Source organism: Somniosus microcephalus, chromosome 22 (assembly GCF_052327205.1).
Source record: "Somniosus microcephalus isolate GS21.2 chromosome 22, FLI_Smic_1.0, whole genome shotgun sequence".
NCBI lineage: Eukaryota > Metazoa > Chordata > Chondrichthyes > Squaliformes > Somniosidae > Somniosus > Somniosus microcephalus.
Window position 1 is genome coordinate 66,477,412 of NC_141008.1, and position 23,340 is coordinate 66,500,751.

General features: G+C 45.2%; 1 protein-coding gene across 2 annotated transcripts in view; it reads right to left on the minus strand.

Moving 5' to 3' along the window:
* blmh (bleomycin hydrolase) overlaps positions 1-23,340 on the minus strand; it is a 128,117-nt gene that overhangs the window by 25,839 nt on the left and 78,938 nt on the right. For both annotated transcript variants that reach the window (XM_085964984.1, XM_085964985.1), the window contains 2 exons: positions 18,863-18,980; positions 9,903-9,972 (listed from right to left, as the gene is read on the minus strand). In XM_085964984.1, coding sequence (XP_085821110.1) covers positions 9,903-9,972; positions 18,863-18,980 — 188 coding nt within the window. The remainder of the gene's footprint in view (positions 1-9,902; positions 9,973-18,862; positions 18,981-23,340) is intronic.

Consider the following 23,340-nt stretch of genomic DNA (forward strand, 5'->3'; position numbering starts at 1 on the left):
TAGTTCATCCAATTTACAAAAGACTCAACCAGAAGCTACTCTTAAAAGTAGCTGGCGAGCAAAATAAAGGAAAATCCGAAGATGTTTTATAAGTATATTAAGGGTAAAAGGATAACTAGGGAAAAAATAGGGCCCATTAGGGACAAAAGTGGCAATCTGTGTGTGGAGCCGGAAGATGTAGGAGGGGTTCTAAATGAATTTTTTGCATCTGTTTTCACTATGGAGAAGGACGATGTAGACATAGAAATAGGGCGGGGGGACTGTGATATGCTCGAACATATTAACATCGAGAGGGAGGAGGTATTGGCGGTTTTAGCTGGCCTAAAAATGGATAAATCCCCAGGCCCCGATGAAATGTACCCCAGGCTGCTGTGTGAGGCAAAGGAGGAGATTGCGGGGGCTCTAACACATATATTCAGGACCTCTCTGGCCACAGGGGATGTGCCAGAGGACTGGAGAACCGCTAATGTAGTACCATTATTCAAGAAGGGTAGTAGGGAAAAACCGGGGAACTACAGGCCAGTGAGCCTAACATCAGTGGTAGGAAAATTACTGGAAAAAATCCTGAGGGACAAAATTTGTCTCCACTTGGAGAGGCAAGGATTAATCAGGGATAGTCAACATGGCTTTGTCAAGGGAAGATCATGTCTGACTAATTTGATTGAATTTTTTGAGGGGGTGACTAGGTGTGTGGATGAGGGTAACGCAGTGGATGTGGTATACATGGATTTCAGTAAGGCCTTCGATAAAGTCCCGCACAGGAGACTGGTCAAGAAGGTAAGAGCCCATGGAATCCAGGGTGCCTTGGCACATTGGATACAAAACTGGCTTAGTGGCAGAAGGCAGAGGGTGATGGTCGAAGGTTGTTTTTGTGACTGGAAACCTGTGGCCAGTGGGGTACCACAGGGATCGGTGCTGGGTCCCTTGCTGTTTGTGGTCTACATTAATGACTTGGATATGAATGTAAAGGGTATGATCAGTAAATTCGCGGATGATACTAAAATTGGTAGGGTGGTAAATAGCGAGGAGGGTAGCCTCAGTCTGCAGAACGATATAGATGGGTTGGTCAGATGGGCGGAACAGTGGCAAATGGAATTTAACCCGGAAAAGTGCGAGGTGATGCACTTTGGGGGGTCTAACAAGGCAAGGGAATACACAATGAATGGTAAGACCCTAGGCAAGACGGAGGGTCAGAGGGATCTGGGTGTGCAGGTACACAGATCCCTGAAGGCGGCGGAACAGGTGGATAAGGTGGTAAAAAAGGCATATGGGATACTTGCCTTCATTAGCCGAGGCATAGAATATAAGAGCAAGGAGGTTATGATGGAGCTGTATAAAACACTGGTTAGGCCACAGCTGGAATACTGTGTGCAGTTCTGGTCGCCACACTACAGGAAAGATGTGATCGCGTTAGAGAGGGTGCAGAGGAGGTTCACCAGGATGTTACCAGGGCTGGAGCGCTTCAGCTATGAAGAGAGACTGGGCAGATTGGGTTTGTTTTCCTTGGAGCAGAGGAGGCTGAGGGGGGACATGATTGAGGTGTACAAAATTGTGAGGGGCATAGATAGGATGGATGCTGAGGAGCTTTTCCCCTTAGTAGAGGGGTCAATAACTAGGGGGCATAGATTCAAGGTAAAGGGAGGGAGGTTTAGAGGGGATTTGAGAAAGAACTTTTTCACCCAGAGGGTGGTTGGAGTCTGGAACTCACTGCCTGAAAGGGTTGTGGAGGCAGAAACCCTCACAACATTTAAGAAGCATTTGGATGAGCATTTGAAATGCCATAGCATACAAGGCTACGGGCCAAATGCTGGAATATGGGATTAGATTAGACAGGGCTTGATGGCCGGCATGGACACGATGGGCCGAAGGGCCTCTATCTGTGCTGTATTACTCTATGACTCTATGACTCTAAAAAGACTAATTGACCCGTTACAGACTTTGTCATGTACTGTACCAATTATTGGGTTTCATGTTATTTATATTATTTGCTTTAGTTTGCAAAATCCTGGTTTATGTGGTAATATGTGCCGATTGAAAGAGAATTTGGTAGTGTTGCACAAGTCCATGTTAACTCCATGTTGATTGCGGCAACTGGTGTCATTTTAGATCTTTCCGTATGCAGCTCTGTGAGGGCAGAGCATTGAAAAGTATGGCTTCTGGATCAACGAAGTGCCCTTACAGAGCCAGGTTTGACTGTTGAGAGTAAACAGCCCTAAAAACTCCAAAATAACAACAGAACACGCTGGAAAAACTCAGCAGGCCAGGGCAGCATCCGTGGAGAGAGAAACAGAGTTAACGTTTCAGGTCGATGGCCTTTCGTCAGAACTGGAAAAAAGCAGGAAATGGAAAGCAAGTTTAGGGGCTGGGAAAAGGGGGAGGGGGATGAAAGAACGAAAGGGAAGGTCAGTGATAGGATAGAAAGCAGGAGAGATTAAGAGACATTGAGAGATACTCAAGGCGAGAGGAGGCGGTAATGGGACAGGTTAAGGAACAAAGGATGGCTCTAGATGGGGTGTGAATTGCACTGGCAGAATGAAGGACAGCTGCCATGTGGGAGGGAAGAAGGAAAAAAAACTCCAAACGTTTAACATGAATTAAAGCAGTACTTAATTTTCCTAAATAATCTTTAACGGCCCAAAATTTGCTGTGGTAGGGCAACAAACGACGCCCTCTGTTAGTTAGGCCTACCCTTACCCGTTTAATGTCAACAATATTTTGCGTGGCAAGTTGCTGGGAGGGGCGAGATGGAAACAGCGCAGCTCCCTCTACAGGGCATCTGGGATCTAAATGAACAGGACAAGCAACTGTGCATCTCCTTAACCAATCAGATTGAAGGATTGTGAAATTAAGCGCGCATGGACTGAGAAGGAAGTGTAAGTTAGAGAGGGTGAATTCAATGTCAAATCAGGTACAGAAAGATTTGATTATGAGAGAGAGAAAAGAGACAGAAAGGTAAAATAATTAAAAAAAAAAATTTTTTTAACAAATCTCCAACAACAATGGAAACCTGAGAGAATGAGACTCCACACTTGTAATAGTTAATTTCCAGTGCCGGAGAGGTTCACTGCCAGTAATTAACACTTATGTTATTAAAAGGGTATTTAGACTTGACTTAACTTTCTGTGCGAGTTTACTTCGTACCTGCCATGCAAGTCCAGGAACTTCTCGCCACTGAATGCATTTGAATGGGGAGCCAGACAGCAAGATACCGTTTTTGTGAAGCTAACAGTGGAGTGGCGCATCTCCGATGGCAACTTTTCGATTTCTGCATTTAATCGTGCATTTGCCCATCGCCTAAAGTTGCCGTGGCATTTCTGCATAAATAACGTTGACCACAATTTACTCATAGAATCATAAAATGGTTACAGCACAGAAGGAGGCCATTCGGCCCATTGAGCCCATGCTGGCTCTCTGCAAGAGCACGTCAGCTGGTCCCACTTCCGTGCCCTTCCCCGTAGCCAAACAAATCTTTTTCCTTCAGGTACTTATCCAATTCCCTTTTGAAAGCTACGATTGAATCTGCCTCCACCACCTTCTCGGGCAATACATTCCAGATCATAACTACTCGCTGCGTTAAAAAGTTTTCCCTCATGTTGCCTTTGGTTCTTCTGCCAGCCACTTTAAATCTGTGTCCTCGGGTTCTCGACCCTTCCGCCAATGGGAACAGTTTCTCTCTATCTACTCTGTCTAGACCCCTCAGGATTTTGAACACTTCTATCAAATCTCCTCGCAACCTTCTCTGCTCCAAGGGGAACAACTCCAGCTTCTCCAGTCTATCCACGTAACTGAAATCCCTCATCCCTGGAACCATTTTGTAAATCTTTTCTGCACCCTCTCAAAGGCCTCACATCCTTCCTAAACTGCGGTGCCCAGAATTGGACACAGTACTCCAGTTGAAGCTCAACCAATGTTTTATAAAGGTTCGTCATAACTTCCTTGCTTTTGTACTCTATGGGCTCGATTTTGTCAATGGGGAGCTTTTGGAGGCTGGACTCACACTTTTTGGGTTGTAGTCCCGCCTCCATCGACTTGTGGCCAACCCACGCTATTTTCCCTTGATTGACCTTGTTAAGCCCGCCCAGCGGGCTCAGCAGGCCAATTAAGGGACACCTGGTTACTGGTGACGTCAGCGATTGACATTTCATCGGTCAAGAACTTTTGACAGATGAAAAATCAGCTCTGTGAAGCTGTCAAACACGGACAATCTGTCTTCTAACTTGAGTCCTTCTACTCAGACTCAGTTAGCGAGCTCTCCAGACCAGAAAGCAGAGGCTGCAGCTTTTGACATTTCAGCGGCCATTCTGCTTTCTGTGCCGGTGAGATGAGGGACTCCCGAGACCTGAAGGAAGAAAGCCTGCAGGAGAAAGTAAAGGTAAGTAAAACTTATTAAAACACTTTACACTTACCTCACACACTTACCTCTGCACACATGCACCCATCACTCACCTGCATAATGGACATCTCGACCCCTCCAACCCCTGCAGACCGACGGTCCGCCTCGCTAACTTGGCGTGGTTCGGAGCCGTCGGGCAGCCCACACTTCAGGGCTTAAAAATAGGGATTAGGCAAAAAACTGTTAACAGGCAGTTAATTGGCACTAATCCCCTTTCCGCCTCGGGGAGGCGGCTCCCAGCACAGGTCGGATACCCGCCTCCTGGGACATTGGCACGGAGGTGGGTTGGGGCGGGATGGGTTCCTGCCCCCCGATTCTGCAATTTTCCCACCACTCCCGTCTCCAAACCTGCCTCCTCGGGGCTTGGAAAATCGAGCCCTGTGCCTCTATTTATAAAGCCCAGTATCCCGTATGCTTTCTCAACCTGCCCCGCCCCCTTCAATGATTTGTGCACATATACCTCCAGGTCTCTCTGTTCCTGCACCCCCTTTAGAATTGTACCCTTGAGTTTATATTGCCTCTCTTCATTCTTCCTACGATCCCAACATTACTGGAGTATTGATCTCCACTTCCCTCGCTCGGCAGCAAATTTTGGGCCAATATCTCTTTTACAAAATAAAATCTAGAGATTTTTAAAACTTTATGCAAGAATTCTTGAACCCATTTTGTTCTGTTATTCAGACATTCTTTTCATTAGCAATAAACTCTCAAAAAAGCTGATCTCAGATGTGGAAAATCCTGCAAGAATGTCTCCATTAAACTGATTCGCACAGGCTGGACCGAGTTATTATCTTTTTAAATTTTTTGGCAAACCTTGAAAGTAATACGCAGAAGGTTCTTGTCCTCTTAATTATGCCGCTTGTTATTATTACTACAAGTGTGCAGATTAGCTAACAGAAATACATAGCAACTCTGAAACCAATTTTGTTCCGAAGCCAATACTGAACAATAATGCTCCCTTTTCTAGCTAGTCAAATAGTTCGGGTTATCTAATGACAGTTTCAATTCAGGTGAAACCTGTTGCTCCCTGCGATTAGTACAAATTTATTCATGTGTAAGCAAGTACTCAGTGGAAAAATGCACCACTGTAGGTGAAAGGCAATGTGGTGCACACACAGTTCATTAATCCCAGTGCTGCTCTATAAAGGCAAAGGAGATGCAATTAAAGCCATGGAACTAAATAAATAAAGCTGATGTTTTACATGAAAGGGCGCACATTAAGACACAAATTACCAGTTTGAGAGGTTTTTTGTTTAACACGGTCACAAATCTACTTTCTACACAGCATTTGGCAACAGGAATACAAGTCAAAATAATTAAAAGGTAAAACCATTTTTTAATCATATGCCCAGCCATTCGCCTTTTAAAGTAGCAATTGTAAATCCAATTATGTTAAATATAATGGCCCGGAATTTGCGGTCGGGATGATGGTGAACTGGCAGCGTTCGCTGTCATTCCGCCTTTGAAACTGAACGCAACTTCGGGATTTGGCGCATGCGAAAATCCTGAAGCTGCGGTCTGAGTTTGACAGCTCTCAAACAGGCTACGCTGTGCCCCCCACCAACCGCTCCCCCGCCCCCCGACAGAGCTAGCAATCTGTGCAAGCAGGGAAACTGACAAAAATTTTGGGCTGGATTTTGTCAATGGAGGCGAGTTGGAGGCGGGACTACTGCTTGTCGTGTCAATGTTCCGCCTCCATCCTCGCCTGACCATTCAGAGGGAATTTCCCCTGATTGAGCTCGTTAAGCCCGCCCGGCGAGCTCAGCAAGCCAATTAGGAAAGAAGTCACTTACAGATCACGTCAACGTCGGACGTGCTATCTGTCAAGACTTCTTGAAAGAAGAAATGACAGCGTTTGACAGCTCTGTGAAGCTGTTAAACACTGACATTCTCTTGAGTTTGATTCATTTTAGTGGCGAGGACTGAAAAAACATTGTAAAAAAGTAAATTTCAGATGTCTGATGGATCGGAGGGTCCATCAGTCATTACCTGAAATTGACAAGGTGGATGTCCGCTCTCCCGATCCAGCACGGCTAAAGGCTATAGAAGTAAAAAAAGGTAAGTGAACACTTTTTTAAACTTATCACTCACCTTGCATACTTACCACTCCACACTTGCACCCATCACTCACCTCTACACCTTACTTCCAGGTGCCTCCGACCGCCGCAGACCTCCTTCACATCTCCTCCAACCTGGCGGGGTTCTCCGAGGTCGGGAAGCCTTCACCTGTGAAGGTAAAATGGCACTAATCCCCTTTTCTGCCTGTTAACTACCTGTTAACAGGCAGTTAAAAGGATTAAAAGCCTTTCCCGCCTCCAGGAGACGGGACCCGAAGCTACACATCTTCCCGCCTCCTGGCAAAAGGGCACGGAGGCGGGTTTGCCACCCGCCCCCAATTTCTCCGATTTTACGTGCTGTCCCGCCTCCATGCCCGCCTCCTCGGGGCTTGGAAAATCGAGCCCTTTGTCTCTTCCGCAGTAATCACGCTGTTAAATTCCCCACTAAAACTCAGGCCCAAAGGGATTAGGTGTAACTGGGGTTTTTTACTGCATTATTACCGCTAAACACATGTTAAGGGCCTGGCAAACTAATTTAAATTTTGTGCAGTGTGAAATTTGTCCATTTTAATAAAAATTTAAATTATTTTTTTCAAAAAAGTTTGTCCATCTTTATTTCATGTCTTTTCCCCACGTGAGAGCCCCAATCTTTGTTTTGTTCTCTCAAAATTCTAACTTTTTAAAATGTTAAAGAGCTTACTCACTTCCTTGTTCGCTGTCTGTGAGAATTCTGCATTTTCATTGGCTGCTTAGGCAGCCTGTTGACGTCACAGCAGCTCGCACAAGGGGATCCCCACTACAGTCCGTTGATTTGAACTGAATGTCGGAAAACCCGAAGTTCTAGACACAGGGATTGCCCATTATTCCTTTCAATCCTAAGCACAGTGGTGGTGCAATTTACTAAAGTTTGATTTATTCAAGGATATTTGTGAAAATATTTATTAAATTCACCAGGGGAATTTTTATCTGGAGCAGTCAGTTTATTTACAACTTTGTTCATATTTCCTGTACACTTAAGAATGAGGCTTCCAGAACTGCCAGCTGTATCCACCCACAGAACAATGCTCTTATTTTTCTATATCTAACATCAGTAAAGAGCTATGCAAATATCATAAATTACCCCCGCTGGCTCCCAATTTTGTTACTTCATCTCATGCTCATTACACCAGTGTTAGCACTCTCACTTCAGAGTCAGAAGGTTGTGGGTTCAAGTCCCACTCCAGTGACTTGAGCACAAATTCTAGGCTAGTACTGCGGTGCAGTACTGAGGGAACTCTGCACGGTCGGTGGTTCCATCTTTCAGGTGAGACATTAAACAGATGGCCCCGTCTACCCTCTCAGCTGGACGTTAATGATCCCACGGCACTATTCGAAGAAGAGCAGGGGAGTTCTCCCCGGTGTTCTGGCCAATATTTATCCCTCAACCAACATCACTAAAACAGATTATCCGGTCATTATCTCATTGCTGTTTGTGGGACCTTGCTGTGTGCAAATTGGTTGCCTACCCAAAGCACTTCAGGATGTTCTGAGGTTGTGAAAGGTGCTATATAAATACAAAGTGTTTCTTCCTTTTCTTTGATGGTAGTTGGAGAAGCTGTCAGCATGGCATATTTGCAGAGCAAATGGGTACATTGAGACTGTTATATAGGGAGCACCAGTAATTGCCATTGCGGAACAAATTGCTAGTTAATGGGTTTCATCATGCCAAGCCTGATGAGTCCAGATCATTCGAGGCACAGTGCCATCAAACAACTCATTTAACATTTTTCGTCGTTGTTGAAATGGATGCAGAGCATGAATCCAATTTCTCCCAAAATGATTACACAAACTTACAATGGTTATTGTGCCCTTACCTTTTTTTGTCGTTCAGCTGGGTATCTGACACGTGCAAAACATGCTTAAACCAAGAGATCCGTATAACCAGAGTTTCAGCTTGCCTGATGTATAGTGCACACTCCCTCCCTGTAGAGACACATTATACTTCCTTTCGGCCAGGCTTGGGGCCCAACTACACTCACTAAATGCACGTAGGAGTACAGTTGGAGTTGTACTAGTCAAAATGCAAAGCTCACCAGCACAGAGCGCTGAATACATGTTGCCTATCAGTTAAACTCACAGACAGTGCTAACCAGGAGGGCAAGGGTCATATTGAAATACAAAACAGTGGTAAGCTTCCCATTACTTGCTCAACTAGTACCTCTCTATTCATTAGGGGATTGGTTTTCAGGATTATCTGGACCAGAATATGAAGAATCCCAGCCTCCCCGGTGACTGAGTTACCTCTCGAGGTCCCATCAATGATAAAGGCTGGCTGGTCAATCATCAACTGTGCCCTGGAGCACAGCGGATCTCCCTGGCTCAGATATCAGATTACAGAAGATTGACTTGGTTTCAATCTCCCATAGTCAGGTGTGTCATATTGGAGTCATGTACGACAGCACTGGATATGAAAGCAAATTTTAATAACTTCATATAATGGAACTAAACCATTAATTTTCCAAGTCTTACTATTCTGTACTCACAATCCCAAAACTCAAGCTGTTCAGAAAACTCCGAATTATTTCTTATCCCATTTGGAAATGCTCATGATGTATATTTATCTCCACAAAATGTTAGCTATAATTCAAAACAATCTTAGAAAGAAATTAAATATTGAGCTACGATTTGCATGCTGAATGTGTGCCAAACCATCTGATGAGACCTTGAGTAGAGAAGGTTAAGGGGTTATCTAATTGAGAAGTTTAAGATGATTAAAGGCGCTGATAGGGTAGATAGAGAGAATATATTTCTTCTGGTGGGGGGAGTCCAGAACAAGGGGGACACCAGCTTAAAATTAGAGCTGGTCATTCAGGGGTGATGTCAGGAGGCACTTCTTCACACAAAGGGTAGTGAAAATCTGGAACACCCCCCCAAAAGGCTGTTGAGGCTGGGGGTCAATTGATAATTTCAAAACTGAGATTGATAGATTTTTGTTCGGCATGGGTATTAAGGGTTACGGAACCAGGACACGTACATGGAGTTAAGATACAGATCAGCCATGTTCTAACTGAATGGCGGAACAGGCTCGAGGGGCTGAATGGCCTACTCCTGTTCCTATGTTAAGGAAAAATAATAATTTCCAAGAGATCAATATGGAAACAAGAGTCTTGATTTAATTTGCACTGTTGAACTTTGCTTCCGTTGCTCATGATCTGGTTTGTGGAGATGGCTGTATAAATTCCACAAAAACAACAATTTGAAAACTTTTCACGTAACAGTCTACAGAACCACATTCCTGATTACAGCATAGCTTTCCAATCTCTCGAAATTGCACAAAATCTTTGTTTTTGTTCTGATTACCCTGATCCAAGCACAACATTTCTTTTAATAGTTATACTTTCATCAGCTTTCAAACTGTGTGAGGAGAGTCAATTTTATATATAATATATATATATTTTTTGTTGAAAACTTACCTTTGTTCCCACTTTCCTCTCCCCATGAATTTTCCACTCTCCACTTTTCAAATTCAGCTTCATTTTCAGCCTGTGTGCCAAAGTACACAAGAACAAAACATCAACAAGATTTTAGTTACGTTATTCGATGTGAATTGATTTAATGAAGAAGTAGCTTTGGAATAGTGTGATGCAGTCGTCTCGCATACAAGTTGTGGAGTATGCTCCGTCAGAAACAACACCGCACGTACACATAGATATTGTACGTGTGGAAACAGATTCTGGGGTGCATTTCTCTCAACTGCGTGAATTTTGCAGTATAATTCAATCCCGTATGACTACAATCCACATTTACTCTGGGTTGATACCATCTGGTGTCTGCGACTGCACCTGCAATGACATCAAACTTGATTTCAGGAGTGAATGAGTTTCAAAACCTTTTTAGATTTTGGTTTCCGTGCATTAAAAACAAACCTAGTTTTGTATGATTTATGTTCACCTCAAAATTGTGATTTCCCCCCCCAAATCGCTATTTTAATATCAGCATCATTTTCCTTTCAGATCACATTGGCCCAGTATTTGCGATCGGAGGCTTCCTGTGGGCGGATGCCTCCGACCTGTAAAATATCTACGCATTTACCTGGGGGCCCGGGAGATACGGAGGCTTGCGATCCTGGGCCTCTCCGGGTCCGCGCGGGCAGAGGCCCACGTATCCCGGGGGCGCAGGCGGTTCACAAGCGCCCCTGGGATCACGTGGGCCAGCCCAACCAATAAAAGAAGAGAATCCCCATTCATACTTATGGGAGTTCCGTACGTACAGAACTCCTATAAGTATGAATGGGGATCACTTAAAAACATGAACACATTAAATAATTTTTTTTTTTAATTACATATTTTAAATGAATTAAAATGCCATTTAATTAAATATTTTAAACAAAAATTTAAATTTTTGAAAGAAAAAGTATATGTTTTAACGGGGCTAAAAATAAACTTACCTTATTGGACAGGGTTTTTAATGTATAAATGAGTGAAAACATTTTATTTTTCTATTTTTAAAAAAGCTCTTATGCTGGTAAAAGCAAGCCTTACACCTGCTTTTACCAGACATAAGAATTTCACGGCCTTTCAGCGAGCAGAAGTTGGGCAAATAGCGCAACTCTCCACCCGCAGAGGCCCTTTTCCCGGGGATGCAGAGGATCTGTGAAGAGGATTCTTGACAAATCGCAAGTGCAGTGTTTCAGCGCACGCGCTTCGGATGCCTAAACCCGGAACTTGCGTGGCCCGTACGGGAGCTTGTGAAGCTGTCAAACAGTGACATTCTCTGCAGTTTGATGAGGTCTTGCATTCAAGACCTCATCAACCTTCTTAAGATGGTTGTTGCATCTGAGGATGCAACAGCCATCTCTCATCTCCAACGCAGAGGTCAGAGACTCTCCGCATACAAACTGACTGAAGCCTGCAGGAAGAAACAAAGGTAAGTATACTTTTAAAAACACTTTGCACTTACCTCAGATACTCACCTCTGCACTCTTGCACCCATCACTTACCTTCACAGCACACTTTTGCACCCCCCGACCTCCGCAGACCCAGTACTCGCCTCGCTGACCTGGCGGGTTTCGGAGCCTTCGGGAAGCCTGCACTTGTGAGGGCAAAAACGGGATAATCCTATTTTTTGCCTGTTAACAGGCAGTTAATAGGCTTTAATCCCTCCTCGCCTCCAAGGAGACGGGACCCGGTGCAGGACGGCTACCCACCTCCTAGGAAGATGGCATGGAGGCGGGTTGGGGTGGGTCGGGCACCCACCACCAAATTCTGCTATTTTCCCGGCAGTCCCGCCTCCAAACCCGCATCCCCAGGGCTGGCAAAATCGCCCCCCCTAGTGTTCTGTTTATAAAACGTTTACCGCACAGATTTGATAGTGTCAGTTGATGCTGTATCAACTAACGTTCTAATAAAAGAACTGCATTAACTCCATGTTGGAATGGGTCTGGAGGTTGTAGGGACATGTAGGACCAGAATTTCCTGGAACTTGTTGGCGTAACTATGCAAGTTGCACCATTTATTCCAAGGAAATTCGTGCTTAACTGAGCTACACTGGCTTTACGCTGAAACGTTGCCACGTGCAAATTCCACTGCATCCACGATACATCTGCCAAAAGCCTCTGAAATTCATGTAGAGAGCTCCACCCCCACAGTGTGTAAAAGAAAAATCAGCTCGCGCAAGGTTCCTGCATTTACACTAGTAATGTGCTGGTGTAGATTTACCCCCCAAAATATAGGCACAACAGGACCTGAAGTCGCTTAATATCAGCGTAACTGGAGGAGCAACTCCATTTCGGTTTGAAGAGACACTTTTACAACTTAATGAACATTCAAGCTGAATATATAAATCGCAAGATCTAGAGCATTCGCCATAAAACTGCACTAGTACACATGTGTAATTTCTAAAGCACTGTGGTTAGCTCGTATGGGGACCCGGAAGAGAAGTTGGGCGGACAGCAGTTTAGTGGGAATAGTATCAGGAGAGCAGGAGGTGGGTCTCACGGACAAGGTGAGCTTAGAGGGGGCACGAGGAGGGAGATGGAGAGAAACTAGAGAAAGATGTGGGTTCAGGGCCAGTGTGGGGGAGGGGATGTTAGGTTTGGTGGGCTAAGGGGAAGGGAGCGATGCAGCAGGGGGAGATGAATGGATAGTCCAAATCTTAGTGTCGCACTTGTTTTTGGAGGCGAGGGTGGAGCGGGCAGGGGAGAGGGGCTTCAGAAGACAGTTGATGGTGCAGCAAAGAAGCTGTGGGTTATCTTTGTATTCCAGGATGATCCTGGAGTAGTGGGCAGTTTTGACAGAGGACAACAGGACCCGATAGTGCTTAATGTGGTCCAGCCAGATCTGGCGGTGAATGGCTAAACCAGTTGTGCGCCATAAAATTTCAAATCTGCATTTCTTGGACTTAAGGGAGCAAATATGGGGGCCGTACCGAGGGGAACGGCCAGGGTGGGAGAGAGTAAGGGTTTTAATGGGGACAAAGGCTTCAAAGGTGGAGACGAAGATGTGGCTGGAAGATGTGCAGAAGTATTGTGGCGAGTGGAAGGCCAAAGTCTAGACAGTTTGTGGCGTTCTGGCTTCATTATGTCAATATTTTATGGATGCTCCCAGTAAGTACTGTACACTTTTGAACCTAAACTTCAGGTGGCCACATTTGCACTGCAGTCTGGGATGTGCAGTTCTGGGGGACTCAATTCCCATGTTTCAGTACGATCTGTAGTCCAATCGTCAATGAGAATCTTGGTTTACACCCCAACTGTTGTGTCGCAGTGAAGCAAAGATCGCTTTGCTGCAACTCTAACGTTGGTGTGTAAGTGCAACCCAAGACACGCTGCTCCTTTAAAGAAAAACATTCCAAATTCCTCTGCCATTTCCGCCACCTCCAGCGTGATCCCACCACCAAACACATCTTCCCCTCACCTCCCCTTTCAGCAGAAGGGACCACTCCCTCCGCGACACCCTGGTCCACTCCTTTATCACCCCCAACATCCCTTCCCCTTCGCCCGGCACCTTCCCGTGCAAGCGGAGGAGATGCAACACCTGCCCTTTTACCTCCTCCCTTCCCACTGTCCAGGGTCCCAAACACTCCTTCCAGGTGAAACAGCGATTTACTTGTACTTCTTGCAATCTAGTATACTGAATTCGCTGCTCACGATGCGGTCTCCTCTACATTGGGGAGACCAAACGCAGATTGGGTGACCGCTTTGCGGAACACCTCCGTTCAGTCCGTTGGGTCACTTTAATTCTCCGCTCCACTCCCACTCTGATCTCACCATCCTCAGCCTCTTGCATTGTTCCAATGAAGCTCAAGGAACAGCACCTCATCTTCCGATTAGGCGCTTTACAACCTTCTGGACTCAACATCGAGTTCAACAATTTCAGACCATAACCTCTGTCCCTATCTTTTTTACTCCTCTCTCTCTCACTTGGCAGCTGTTGATGATTCAGCCATTGCCATTTACACTTCATCAAGGGATATGGGGAGAAAGCAGGGACAGGGTACTGAATTTGGATGATCAGCCATGATCTCATTAAATGGCGGAACAGGCTCGAGGGGCCGAATGGCCTACTCCTGCTCCTATCTTCTATGTTTCTATCCAGAGCCATCTTTTGTTTCTTAACTTGTCCCATTACCATCTCCTTTTGCCTTGCACCATCGTCCCTTTTTTCATTTAATCTCTCCTGCCTTCCATCCTATCACAGACCTTCCCGTTTGTTCTTTCCTCCTCTCCCCACTTTCCCTGCCCCTACACTTGCTTAAAAACCTGTTCCATCTCCAGCTTTTTCCAGTTCTGACGAAGGGTCATCGACCTGAAACGTTAACTCTGTCTCTCGCTCCACAGATGCTGCCTGACCTGCTGAGTATTTCCAGCATTTTCTGCTTTTATTTCAGATTTCCAGCATCCGCAGTATTTTGCATTTGTAATCCAAATTTAAAACTGATTAAAAATTTATCCCAATAGCCTTATCCATCAGTTTTATAGATGAGTCGAGAGAGTCACCTGGCCTTCAAGATTTATCTTGTGGTCCTATGACCACTGGACACAGGTCCAAAAAAATACTGTTCCCATGAACTTGGCACCTAGTTTCTCAACATGAACTGTGGAAAGATCGAGGCGAGAGAGGATGGGAAATGAAAATTTCCCACCAAAATGGCGGAATTGTTCCTCAACTAGAGGTCAAGGTGCACAGTGTGGGGAAAAACAGACAGAAATCCAGCAATGATCCAAATCTGGCTCATACTCGAGCACCGACAGCTGAAGCACAGTATCTATAATCCCTAGCAGTTATTTATCATTATTAAATGGGCTTTCTTTTAAAAGAAAGTCTCACGGCCACATCAGCTTTCTTTACTGCAGACGCAAATGAAAGGTTATCAAACGGTGATTAAAGAGAAAAATAATTTCAGGAAGTCAGTCACCAACTTTAGTTTCAACTAGTATTAACAGTAGTGGGTCATGTAATCTATTTAGTTTCTGATACCATTCATATGGTTTATAACAATGTTTGGACAGAGCTCTGTCAGACTCTTAAGATTAAAGAAGCAGCTTCCCTTTAATTGGATATGTTTATCTGTTATCAGTTTAATTCCATTTTAGATGGAACATGATGGCCACGACAGGCCGCCCCAATTGAACTGCTTTGCTTTGTTCGCGCAAATTTCTTCCGAGTTTTTAAAATTCTGCACTTTTACAAGTTAGGCTTCAAATTCAGAATAGCTTCAGTCACCTCTACATTGAATGGTAATTTTAAAATATATATTTTAAAATGTTTGCGTTCATCAAGGTGAGGGGTGTTAGTGCTGAGGAAATGGATCTCTGCTCATTTCAGGCACCCAGTATCAGCATCAAGCACTCCCAGATGGCTGATCTTCTACCTCATCTCCACTTTCCTGCACTATCCCCATATTCCTCGATTCCCTTAATATTCAAAAATCTATCGACCTCTGTATTGAGTACACTCAACCACTGAGCCTCCACAGCCCTCTGGGGTAGAGATTTCCAAAGATTCAACACCCTCTGAGTGAAGAAATTTCTCCTCATCTCAGTCCTAAATGGCCGACCCCTTATTCTGAGACTGTGACCCCTGGTTCTAGACTCCCCAGCCTGGGGAAACATCCTCCCTGCATCTACCCTGTCAAGCCCTGTAAGAATTTAGTATGTTTCAATGAGGTCACCTTTCATTCTTCTAAACTCTGGAGAACATAGGCCTAGTCTACTCAATCTCTCCTCACTTTTGAGCTGCAGGCCCAGATCCACTGGGAAGCGGACTAGGACTGCCAAACTCATTTCACATTAAAGCCAGCAGACAGAGTTTCATCCCATCAGTGTAGGCCAGATTCGAAGCCAGGGCCCAGAAATTTCAGTGCATAATCTATTGCGCTATTTAATTACTCACATGAAGTGCTTTTTTTGTTGTCTAATCTCATGCGGTGATCTGTAGTGATGTAACCACTATTAGCACTCTCTACTAAATCCGCAAGGAGATGTGATTAATGATGATACTATCTGCAAATACTAAAAGGTCACTGAACAGAATACACGTAATAAAGTAAGCAGTTCTATGTTCTGGGCCTGCATTCGATCTATGTGTGGGTTTTACTGTACAACAAGCTGGTTGGTCACTGATTCGTGATATAAAAAACTGGTGAGAATAACTATTTTATATCTTTATATATCTGGGTCAGCTGTGGCTCAGTGGGTAGCAGTCTCGCCTCTGAGTCAGAAGGTTGTGGGTTCAAGTCCCACTCCAGGGACTTGAGCACATAAAGCTAGGCTGACACTCCAGTGCAGTGCTGAGGGAGTGCTGCACTGTTGGAGATGCTGTCTTTCGGATGAGGCGTTAAACTGAGGCCCCGTCTGCTCTCACAGGTGGACGTAAAAGATCCCATAGCACCATTTCGAAGAAATCCTGGCCAATATTTATCCCTCAACCAACATAACAAAAACAGATTATCTTGTCATTATTACATTGCTGTTTGTGGGAGCTTGCTGTGCGCAAATTGGCTGCCGCGTTTCCCACATTACAACAGTGACTCCACTTCAAAAAGTACTTAATTGACTGTAAAGAGCTTTGGGACGTCCGGTGGTCGTGAAAGGCGCTATATAAATGCAAGTCTTTCTTTCTTTGAATTGGCTACTTGAGCTGAAATATTGACTTGAATATACTTTTCAATATCACGTTCTTTTCCCAAGATCCTGCTGTCAGGCGGGAGTGTCACTTTTTATGGCACTTTTCCGCATAGTGCAACTGAAGGAGGGCAGACGTGATTTCATTCAGTTAGCTGCACTCATACAAGTGTGAACAAGCGGAACGCACTTATCCCTTTAGTACTGCAGATCCATGAAAATCTGTGTCAACAATTCTGCCGTTGAGATAGAGACCTGTTTTTAGCAATGTAAACACAGGAAGGTAGTACATAGAATGACATCCTCCTGGAACCTGATCTACAGAAGTGTCAAACATGAAGGTGCTTTTATAAAGCATTTGCAATGGAGCCTACAGATGACTCAATGATGAGGCAATTCGACCCAAGGATCTCCTTAAATCAACTCCAGGTTTGGTGTGAAAAGGCTTGGGTGCATTTGTACTTTTAAGTTGTGGCTTATCCACAAGATCCTGCAAATCCATTGGCAGGATAGGCGTACCAACGTCAGTGTTCTCGCTCAGGCCAACATCCCTAGCATCGAAGCTCTGACCACGCTCGATCAGCTTCGATGGGCAGGTCACATTGTCCGCATGCCCGATACGAGACTCTCAAAACAAGCGCTCTACTCAGAGCTCCGACACAGCAAGAGAGCCGCAGGTGGGCAGAGGAAACGCTTCAAGGACACCCTCAAAGCCTCCTTGAAAAAGTGTAACATCCCCACCGACACCTGGGAATCCCTGGCCAAAGACCGCACAAAGTGGAGGAGAAGCACCCGGGAAGGCGCCGAACACCTCGAGTCTCTTCGCCGGGAGCAAGCGGAAGCCAAGCGCAGGCAGCGCACGTCAATCCAAGCATTCCACCCACCCGCCCCTTCAACCACCATCTGCCCCACCTGTGACAGAGACTGTAGGTCCCGCATTGGACTCATCAGCCACCTGAGAACTCATTTTTAATGTGGAAGCAAGTCATCCTCGGTTCCGAGAGACTGCCTAAGAAGGAGAGTTGTGGCTACATCAGATGAAGAAAAGAAACTGGACTCTACTCGGTCACACGAGTTAGGAACCAATTTCAAGTGCTGTGGTGTTTGCAACGTAGTTTGAAAATAAGGTGGGCTTTGTGCTCTCATCAGTTCAGCCAGCTCCCAGTTTTCAATCATTCCAGAAAAATTAAGGATCAGGGGATATTTGGAAAAAAAAAGTGCAAAATTAAAATCTAAATCAATGCAATTGGCTTGGGTGGGGAACATGGAGCAAATATTTTACTTTGTGTTGAAAACCTGTAGAAGAGAACAGGAGGCAGATTCTCAAGTTCTGAAGTCATCCCAAGACCATATAAAGGAAGGTTTGAAAGACGTCAATGCAAACATGCACAACAGACTCCCCACACCTTGCAATGGGTTTTAAGAAATCTTATTGAAATGGACATTAGTTGCATTTTATACCCACCATTATTCAAATGGTAAATTGAAATTTCCTAATTGAGTCTGGTTTACGAATGGCCTTTGAAGTTTATTGTACTCATAATTATGTTAGTGATTTAATGGAAAGCAGTATCTTTTTTTAATTTGCCATTTTGTTGACTCACTGGGTCTTCTATTTTAAAAACACTTTTATGTTTCTGCTTTGCTCGCCTCTCTCCAATGCTGTTGCCAAGAGCCAGGTTGCATGAGCTTTACATCCCGGCCGTTTGGCGGCGTATTCTTACATCAGCGAGTAATATTAAATATTGCATTAAGGGGTTTACAGATTCAAAAGGTTTCTTCTCAGTTCGTCTGGTTTGTGTAAACAATAGTAAAGGGGCAAACGAGGTCCATTAAAAAAAAAAATTCGGTCAAATTATTGCTTTCAAATGCATTGAATTCAATTAGCACAAATGGGCAATGAACCGAACAACTAAAAAGTGCAAATTACACTGACATGTTGAGGAATTTTTTACACACTGGTAAAACTTAAAAAGCAGAAGACTCTAAATTTAAAGAGGAATGTTCAATTGTAAGCCTGTTGTTTATGCAGTTTTACTGTGGGCAGATTCAAAGCTTGTAAGTTCACGACACCGCACCTCCTTCCGTGAAGCTGAAAGTACACAGCCGAGATGTGTACGAGTCCAGACTTCTAAACCAATGTATTAGCTTTTGGTAGAACAATGCGCACTATTGTGTATGAAACAGTGGCCCAACACTGTTTCCCTCTTTCTCTGGAAAATATCACTACAAATCAAATGGCTCTGGACAGATCCAGTCACCTGCGTAAACAAAGCCTGGGGGAGGTGGGGAATGCTGAGTGCGAGTTACCTTTTCAGAGAAGCCAGTCAGAACCATAGCATGCGTCATCTGTGATTCGCCGTACATCAGCCTTTCTGCCTTGCCCAAGTTCTGCAGAGAAACTCCAAACAGCAGCTCTCGGTTAAGTCTGCAACAAATACAAACTTTTGTGAATTGCCAGTCATTTTTTTATTTTTTTAAGTATTTACTTTTGCCATCATTGGGTCTCATTTTGAAAAAGGGTTCACCCGAAACGTCGACTCTTAATTTCTCTCCACGGATGTTGCCTGGCCTGCTGAGTTTTTCCAGCATTTTCTGTTGTTATTTCTCGTTTCTATTACTTGTTTTCTTTTAGTAGCCATGCACCTTTGTCCCCATTCTCTGTAACAAGATACTCTTGTGCAGCCCACGCAAAAATAAACAATAACTATTTGCTTCCCGTGCAAGCGGAGGAGATGTAACACCTGCCCCTATACCTCCCCCCTTCCCACTGTCCAGGGCCCCAAACACCCCTTCCAGGTGAAACAGCGATTTACTTGTACTTCTCGCAATCTAGTATACTGTATTCGCTGCTCACGATGCGGTCTCCTCTACATTGGGGAGACCAAACGCAGATTGGGTGACCGCTTTGCGGAACACCTCCGTTCAGTCCGTAAGGGTGACCCCGAGCTTCCGGTCGCCTGTCATTTTAATTCACCGCTCCATTCCCACTCGGACCTCACCGTCCTTGGCCTCTTGTATTGTTCCACGGAAGCTCAACGTAAACTCGAGGAACAGCACCTCATCTTCCGATTAGGCAGTCTGCAGCCTTCCGGACTCAATATCGAGTTCAACAATTTCAGATCATAAGCTCGGCCCCCATTTCATTTTCTCTTGTAATTGTTCCACTCCTTTTCCCCCCCCCCCCTTCCTTTTGTTTCTCTCTCACACCTGGCAGCTATCTTTTGCCCTGCCAGTACACTTTACACCTAATCCTAGCCTATTACCATCTCGTCTAGCTTCTAATCTCTTTTACTTCTTTTGTTTCTTTTATTCTTTTGTCCGATCGCAGCCCTGCCTCCGATCTAGTTTCTTTTCTTTCCAGTTTTGAAGAAGGGTCCAACCCGAAACGTCAACTCAAATTTCTCTCCACGGATGTTGCCTGACCTGCTGAGTTTTTCCAGCATTTTCTGTTGTTATTTCGGATTTCCAACATCTGCAGTATTTTGCTATCTAACTATTTGCTTATGCTCAGTCTGCTAACAGGTAGGAGTGTTAGTCCACATCAGAACTTACATCAGTGACCAAAAATGTTTAATACAAGCGTTCTTAGCAGCTGTATGGAGTAGTGCTCTACATGAAGACCGAAGATCTGGTGCACAGTGGTTAGAATCTGGTATATTAGTCACACGACCAAATCTTATGCCTACTAATATTTCACAAAAATGACACTAACCATAACTTTAAACCAAACCAACTTTGCTGCCTTCAAATTATTACAGGTGTATACAGTCTCTTTTGAAATTATACAGTCCATATTTTCCTTGCTAGTACTGAATGCGCACTTCCAATAACAAGGCACTAGATTATAACTTATTGATACGCATCAAAGTGCACTAAGGATCAGATTTACTTCTTAGATTCTCTATGATAATGGCAATCCATGTCAGGCGACAGAATTTCATATAGTCTTTTCTAAATCAGGGTTATTTCAGTAATCTCCCCTGCTCCCCAGCAAGGTGCCTTGCTTGAAGCAAGCATAGGTTGGAGAATTGGTGCGGCCGTATTGTAGCCCTATCTTGAGTGCACTCCATGGTGGGAGTCAAGGATCACTGAATTTATCTGATAGTATACACCAGACAATTGTATCCGTGTAGTTTACATCTCCCAGTGCCAAAATTTCCCCAACTCATTTATTCAGGTATCTATCCTCTCCGTACCTAGCCACTCACAACTATACATCTACTGCACCTTTGTCCTGAATGGAACGCACAGTGCTTAATCTTAAAATCAGCCTCTTTTTGCAGTGAATACTGCATCTGCAGGGAGCCGTGAACCTTCCTTTGACTGGTGTTACAAAAAAGGGAAAGTGCGTGCCCACAGAAATGCTTGCATCGAAAAAAGATTTTAAGAAGTCACGATACTGATAAGAAATAAAATTACTGTGATCTTGCCTGATTAAAATTAAATCCTCTCTTTTGTCACGTGTTCTAAAACCTCAATTTTGTGCAATCCACTGCACCTCTATTTAGAGCAGAAGTAGCTCCGAACATGGCAAGAGAGATTGGCCTGGATAATAAAGCGGAGGCGGGTTTTGAGCGGGGGGGAGGGTGACTAAGACAGATTGCATAAGGATTGGGGTGAGTGGCAGTGGCGGAATAAAAAATGGGGAGGTGAGGAAGTGTAGAAAAGGGGAATTTGGAGGAGCGAGGGGAGTTTGGGAGGAGACGGCGAGAGTTATTGAAGATGGAAATGCGTGCGCAGAACCTGGAAGAAACTTTTAATGGGTCGGAATGTCCGATTTCAACATGGCTGTCTAATTAGAATTTTACTTCCGGGTCTCGCGTCTCCGAGAGCGGGTGTGATGCGCACGTGAATGACGCAATCCAAACTCCAACTATTTAAAGGGCCAATGCAACAAAATGGAATCTGGAGGAGTGAGGGGGGAGTTTGGGAGGAGACGGTGAGAGTTATTGAAGATGGATTCAGGACGAGCGAGGGCGGCAGCAAAATTTAACGACGTTTCCCTCGAGTGCCTGATGGGTGCAGGCAGGAGCAGGAGAGACATAATTTTCCCCAGCAACGGGAGGAAGAAACCTGTTCTCACCGAGAAGGTGTGGTTGGCGGTGGCTGAGGAGGTGAGTCGCAGTGGCATTGTGCCCCAATCTTGGATCCAGTGCAGGAAGCAGCTTAATGACCTAATCAGGTCAGGAAAAGGGAGTACCGTTGCTGCTTCACCTACATCCTGTGGTGTGCAACAAGCCACCTCTCACTCTGTCTTGCCAAGGACACGTCATCATTCCTCACACCCAGTTAAGTTTCGAGAGCACCCACTCTCTTTTGTCACGTGTTCTAAAACCTCAATTTTGTGCAATCCACTGCAGCTCTATTTAGAGCAGAAGCAGCTCCGAACATGGCGAGAGAGATTGGCCTGGATAATAAAGCGGAGGCGGGTTTTGAGTGGGCGAGGGTGACTAAGACAGATGCATCACATTGCATAAGGATTGGGGTGAGTGGCAGTGGCGGAATAAAAAATGGGGAGGTGAGGAAGTGCAGAAAAGGGGAATTTGGAGGAGCGAGGGGTTCCCCTTTTCTGCACTTCCTCACCTCCCCATTTTTTATTCCGCCACTGCCACTCACCCCAATCCTTATGCAATGTGATGCATCTGTCTTAGTCACCCTCGCCAAAGGCACAGCATCCATCAGGTGAATACGTGACTTACAGTCACTCATGGGTCTGCTCTTTCACCCCTTGTAGGAGCAGAGAGCGCAAAATGCATGGGAGAGGGAGAGGAGTGGAGGCTGATCACCACAAATGGTGCAGCTGACAGATGCTGAGGAGGCGGCCATGGAATAAGTGGCACCTCTGCGTCCCTGATAATCAGAGGAGGAGAGACTGGGAACTCACAGATGCCTGGTGACAGAATTAAAAATATCTCTCCGACACACATGTTGACTTTATTTCATCAACAACTAAACTACGAGAAGCCCGAGTATGCTGTCAAGATTGTTACTTTGCCAGGACTAATTCTTCTCCGATTCTTGTCTTTCAGGGCCTTCACGCATAGAGCAACAGTCTGTGGACATGCCTGATGACGATTCCTCAGAGGACCTCATTCCTTCTGAGGGAGCTACGAGGTACAGCCATGCACCAGTGCAAATACTCGCTCTTCGGTGGGTCTAGTTAGACAGTTGGGTTTTCAAAACTGGCAAGTGAGCACGAGCAGACTATGGTGGCAGAGACAGCTGTGGAGAGTCCGTGTCGGGGGAGAGGGCGCAATCCTCTCCAAGTTCTGCTCAGCTGGACACAGATGCTGAACCCGGGGGCCATCGCTGAAAAGGAGAATGATAAGAGGGACAGCAGCAAATTTTCAAAGGTACTGGCAGACGTGCCATGCACACGCTCCACAATAGCGGAGAGGATGGAGGAGTCCAGCTCCAACATTAGTGGATTGGTGTCACAGGTAATGGTGAGAATGCTTGCCATGGAGACAGTGGTCACCTCCGTGGAGCTTCAAGCATGGCTCTCAAATGAGTGCGTGCAAGCCATGCAGGATGACAGATACCTTATCCGTGGCTTTACAACCCGTCACTGATCTCCACCGAGCTGCTCCCCAGCAGGGTGGTAGGAGTGATGACAAGCACGCTACTCGGAGCTCCGGCTTGGCAAGAGAGCCCCAGGTGGGCAGAAGAAATGCTTCAAGGACACCCTCAAAGCCTCCTTGAAAAAGTGCAACATCCCCATCGACACCTGGGAATCCCTGGCCCAAGACCGCACAAAGTGGAGGAGAAGCATCCGGGAAGGCGCC